The following is a 6,000-nucleotide window of genomic DNA, read 5'->3' as shown; positions in this document are numbered from 1 at the left end:
TGTTATCAGGCCCAGCAGCATAGCTCACATTCACTCTCAGCAGGATTCTTCTCACATCCGCTGTGGATACTGACGGTGGCCGGTCCTCTGGAGGCGGGTAACTTGACAGCTGACTCTTTTGTTGAGGAGATCAAAGCGAGCATAGAAAGTGTTAAGCTCATTTGGCAATGTGGCCTCACACATGATGGGGGTGGGGGTGTGTGGTGCTCCTGCATTTGTAGCCTGTGATATTCTGGATTACCCGTTGCATACCTTTTGGTGTTGTTGGTGTTGCGCTCTCTCTCCAGTCTCTCGTGATGTCTCTGCTTGGCCTCCTTGATGCCATCTCTCAGGCTCGCTCTGTTGGGGCAGTAGGTTTCCTTGTCTCCTCACTGAAAGGCAGCTTTTTTTGGGGGGGGGGGGGCTCTGGACAGGGCCCTCACCTCTCCGTTCATTGAGGGTTTCTGGTTGGGGAATGATTTTATTGTACTGATCAACACATCTGCTGATGTATGATGTCACTGATCACTTATTCATCAATAATGATCTAATATAAAATGATAATGAGCAATTTTACTCTCTTACTTTACTTACTATTTACTTCAAGTTAATTTTTGTTGCGAAAAATTCTTTTCTTTTTACTTAAGTAAAATTTGAATGCAGGACTTTTACTTATTTTTGTAGTGTCGCTACTTGTGAGTACTTAAGTACGAATTGAAGTCTATTTTTTATTTTTATTATAAAATGTCCTCGTCTCTTTTTTTATTTTACAATGCCAGTTTTCTTAATGGCCATTTTTGTCTTTGCCAGTCAATCAAGACACAGTTATGTGATTTTATAAATCTGGCTCTTTAGCCGCTAAATGCTTCACTGTATTCGCCGGCTAGTTGCTAACTGTGCCTGTCTGCTGTTTGACGCCGGGCAGGTAGTGTGCAGTGGGTTTTATCAGAGCTTTATCCTGCTGCTGGCAATGAGGTTGATGAGAGCGAAATCTCCGTGGAGCTGACTGGAACTGCACAGTTGATATTAATTCTGTGCTGGTTTGGTCACTATGACTGGCGCCGTTCACGTTGCACGAATCCCACAAATCCATGAACATTTCTGGCAAATGGAAACTTGATCAATTTGACCACTTATTTTACTGGTTGAAATATAGAGCGTTAGCAGAATTCTGGCAATATCAGCGGCGAGAGAGCATGAAAGCAATTAGTTTGTGGTCGGACAAATAATGACGGCTATTCTTTGTTCAATTCTGTAGAAAAATAGGATTAAAACATTGCATGCATGTGCTTGCTGTGGAGGGGGAGAAAGGTCACTGACTCCAACTGAAACTGTTGTGAATCTTGACCCGGCAGGTCTTCATCTAGCCTCCCCGGATGGAAGAGGCTTATCAAAGGTTCATGTTGGCAGCATGAAGGCTACATTACATCATGCGTATTTGTGGTGCGGTGAGATAAGCGGGTTTTTAAAACTGAAACCCAGCAAACAGTGGAATATGGACTTCAAAAGTGACAGTTAGCGATCAGGCTATAGATGTAGTGGACTTTTTTTTTTCTTCACCCTGAATACAAAAAAAAAACTGTAAGCTAGGATTAAAGTATAAAGATTTTTCCACATTATTCATTTAGAGTGGTCTAAATGTCAGATAAAAGTCAGGATATCTTACCTAAACTGGTTTTCCGTTGGGGTCCTCGATGTAAAGACGGCAAAGATGCAGGAGCCTTTGCGTTTCAGGGTTAGTTTAGAGGTGAAATCACACTTTGGTGTAACTCACACACATTTGAAATGTTCCAGGCAGCCTTAATTAGACACTGTTGTTGGGAACCACTGGTTTAATCTTTAAGAACGCATTGCATTTCCTACATTTACCATATGTTTTTGCAAGCTGTGGAGTATAACATATGGTATTTTGCTAGTGTAGCGGAGTATGAAGTAGCATGGAAATGGAAAATACTCAAGTAAAGTAATAAAAGTAACTCAAAATTCTACTTAAGTAGGCTGCTTGAGTAAATGCAGTCATAGTTACTTTCCACCACTGGACACAACAACAACATTTTGCTGTTTTAACAGATTTGAACAGATATACAGTGCTTAACAAATGTATTAGACCACCTGTCATAAAAACGAGAAAACACAAATATTTTAGAAATCTGTCAAAAACGTGTTTCAAACTAAAAATTGTATTGTTATTTATCAGGCAAATAACAAACTGGAACAACTAAATAGCCCTTATTCACATATATTAACCAAAAATCTTAATATTCTGTACGACCTCCTTTGGCCCTGATAACAGTTTGCATTCTTGCCGGCATTGTTTTTATGTACTTTTCGACCGTCTCTTTTGTTATTGAGTTCCAAACCGTTTCTAGCTGTTCCCAGAGACTTGCTTTGGATGAAACTTTTGTGCGATCTACTTTTTGAACTCAACAAATCCCAGATCTGCTCCAGTAGGATTCAAGTCTGGACTTTGACTTGGCCAGTCCATCGGTTCCAGTACTCCAGATTCCCTTTTCCTTGGTCAAGTAGTCTCTGCACAGCTTTGCAGTGTACTTGAGGTCGTTGTCTTCTTGGTATACGAACCCCCCCCACGACCAATCGGGTTCAATCCAGAAGGGATTCCATGATGCAACGAGATTGTTGTGGTCGACCTTCTTATTCATGATACTGTCGATTTTAATATATATTATATATCTTCACTAAAATCACTCCAAGTCAAGCTTTCAAACAGTAAATTAGAAAAACTTTACTTTTCATTTTATGTGCAAAGGTGACTCATACCAATTTCAGGTAACCTGAAGGGACAGAGCTGTTTCCACATAACGCCTGTGAGATCTAGATAAGCACAAGACATCAACACCAGCTTTAGTCTTCGGTGGCCACGAGGTTGGCGTTCCACCCCGTCTGCACAGAGCACCCAACAGGTTCGCGGAATCCGGCAGATCCTCTTGCAAACAGAGCCGGGTCCGCACAGTGAAAAGCAAAGTGCGCGTTGTTTTGGTCCGAGGCTGCACAGCACTGTCAGGAGCCCCCACCCCCGCCTCCCGCCCGTCAGTGTACCACCGTGTGACTGCGTGCGCCCTCGCCTTTGCGCACCCTTAAAATATCCCTCACCAAGTAGGCTGCGCGGATCAAAGGGGCCAGCAACGCCGCCGCGGATCCCGCCCCGGCATTTCACCTAAAGCCTCGCAGAGGAGGAGCGTGCACCGCGAGCAAAGGGCCCCCGCGGCATCCAGAGCCGCTCAGAGGAGAGAGAGAGAGAGAGACAGAGAGAGACCGAGAGAGAGAGAGAGGCCGGCTCGGGTTTCAGGGGCAGCGCACCGACGGCTTGACCCGCTGCGCAGAGAGTCAGATCGCTCAGAGGAGGAGGAGAAGCAGCGAATGGGACAAACGGAGCGGAACGCAGGAGGAAGAAGAGTCAGAAACGCCACCGGCTGACTGATGACACTCCGCAGAATGCCCCGTCCTCTAACTTTTACGCAGTTGGCCATTTGAGTGCGGCAAGGGCGCTTTTGGAGACAGTTTGGAGACAGGTTGGAGAGGACATCTATCTGCAAAGCAGCAGAGAGTCGCAGGTCGTCGGGATTCCTCCTCTGCCGCTCTCCACCTGATGAACACAGGGATTTCCGTGCGGATAAAACCCCCCGAGTTAGACGTCTAGATATGGAAGAGGGTCAGAAGTGGGGAGTCGCGGGTAAGCAGCAGCAGCAGCAGCAGCCCTCAAAGCGCCCGCTGTGGAGGAATTGGAGAGATCTGTCTGGCGTCGCGGTGTGCATTGCGGTATCTCTTCTCTTCCTCGGAGTTTGCATTGTGGTTTTTGTGCGGACCTCGGAGTTGCAGTCCAGAATACTAAGTCTGGAGCGGCAGCAGCAGCGGGACGCGCAGCTCTCCGCGTGGATGTTGTCTCTGGAGCAGGTGGAGCCCGTTATCCTGGGCCGACTGGACCAGATCCTGGAGGAGGTGAGGTGTTTTTTTTTTTTTGTTTGTTTGTTTGTTTGTTTTTTTTACTATAAAAACTAAATCTAAACTTTTTAGAAATAACAATATGACATGTGACGTCTGGGACTACTACAATATTTGTTGCCCTTCGGTGTCATTCCACAAGTGGTCTGTACAACCCCTCAAAATACCCTTAATTAATTCTTATTTTTCCACTGAAAACCCTTCATGTGGCCATTCATTTGAAAACACCTTAATTTCAAAAGCCCCCTAATTAAGACCTTAAGTAGATTTTAAGGGGCACTTTCTCCTTAATTTACACATTCATTGGGAATGTTCAACAGACACTTTCATTACCAATTGAAGGCGTTTGTGATTTTGGTTTATGTCAGGGTTCCTACATATTTTGGGTGCAAATTGATATTTTCAGGGATTCTTGATCAGCATTCAGGTATTGAATATGTTTTAGTGAGGTTTGGGGTGAATGGGAAGGATTGGTAAAGGTTTCTGTGGTTTCAAGGGGATTGTCTGCACTGTTTTTTTTTTTGAGGGGTAAAAAAAGATTATCATTATTAATAGATACATTAATGGGATTATAATGTAAAAAAAAAAAAAAAAAAAAAGGAGGGGGTTCAGTTTCATAAGGGGATGCTGTGTGCTGCAACTTCCGATGGGACTCGCAGCTTCAGTTCAAGTCACTTTGAGCGGATGGTGGATAGTGTCGGACGGATGGGGAAAGAAGGATAACAAGTTGACTTATAAGTCGCTAAGAAGACGTTTAGTTACTTCGGTTGTGTGTAACGGTTTCATGGGGAACGAGCTGCTCACACATCCTCAGTAAGTATTTTAAAAATATGAATGAACTATTCTTGCGTTCTGCTGATCCTTTTTGAAATGCTGGTGCTGCCGACTTTGCAGTTGCACCAAATAACTTCTTACTTTATAACGTTTTTTTTGAGACTTCGCAAACCCAAACGTGTTCTCCTTAATGGCTTCTAACTTTATAAAGTGCAGGTATATGCTTTGTTAACAACTAATCAAGCCTCCACCTTTTTTTATAAAGGGTTAGAAAGCGGTACAAGAATGTCTTGGCCATTGACCATTAACCAGCAAGCTGTACATGTGTTGTAAATATCATGTGTGCTTCTGCACTGAGATCATGTGTGAGGAGGCTCTCTCTCTCTCTCTCTCTCTCTCTGGCCTTTCACATCTGTTGCTCCTGAGAGGTTGCCCTCTGTGCTGCCCTTTCATTGACCACTTCCACAGCTACACTAACAAGCTCTTCCAAAGTGATTGAAGTACCCCCATGGGGTTCCCCCGCTTTCCCTCTCCTCCTCTGTTTCCACCATTCCACCGCGAGCCCTTTCACTAGGGGCTAGTGTAATGCACTTACCATGAGAAGAAAGAGCGCGGGCTCGACAGTGGTGTTGCGCTCTCTATATGTTAGCCGCAGAGTCGACATTCTATCAGAGCAAATATCAAGAAATGATCCTTTTTTTTTAAATGCTCTTTGTTTGGATATTAGATAATGGACCATTTGTTTGATTTATGTATCAGAGACAGGCACGGTTGAGCATTTTTGGGAAACTGGGACTTCAAAGCTGACACAAGGTTGTTCGCCAAGAAACCAGCTTGACTTAAAGCTTGCATCAAACGAGCTAGGAGCGTCGTGTCAAGAGGTGTTGGTGAAGTCCATTCTCAACACACGGGGCATGAAATCTTCTCTCACTGTGGTGATGCACAGCCCGAGGCCACGTCAGCCGTGAGTGGACAAATAATGATAAATAAACGAGATCCCAGATCTGTTCAATAGACACGCAGAGGAAAGTCACCGATTTTTAGATGTCGTGCTCCTTCCTGTGTGTGTGTGTGTGTGTGTGTGTTTGTTCACAAATAGAACACAGTGAGGCTGATGCAGCGGAGGTTATATGCGACGAAAGGTGTCGGTAACAGAGCGCCTCCGTGGGGGCCCGGTGAGGAGGATGTCTCACCGTCTTCGTCTCCAGATGGGCCCGGGGGGGGCGACGCAGCCTCCCCCTCTGTTTAGCTCCGTGTGTATAAATAGTCGTTATTAATGGGACACAA

The 6,000-nt window shown here is 44.8% G+C and overlaps 1 protein-coding gene across 1 annotated transcript in view; it reads left to right on the top strand.

Annotated features, from left to right (window-relative positions):
* Window positions 1–3,639: 3,639 nt before the first annotated feature.
* col13a1 (collagen, type XIII, alpha 1) overlaps window positions 3,640–6,000 on the top strand; it is a 105,303-nt gene continuing 102,942 nt past the window's right edge. Inside the window, exon 1 of the mRNA XM_070916542.1 lies at window positions 3,640–3,936. Within this exon, the coding sequence (XP_070772643.1) occupies window positions 3,640–3,936 (297 nt within the window). The remainder of the gene's footprint in view (window positions 3,937–6,000) is intronic.

This window comes from Enoplosus armatus, chromosome 12 (assembly GCF_043641665.1).
Source record: "Enoplosus armatus isolate fEnoArm2 chromosome 12, fEnoArm2.hap1, whole genome shotgun sequence".
Classification (NCBI taxonomy): Eukaryota; Metazoa; Chordata; class Actinopteri; order Centrarchiformes; family Enoplosidae; genus Enoplosus; species Enoplosus armatus.
This window is presented reverse-complemented; position numbering and strand designations above follow the sequence as displayed.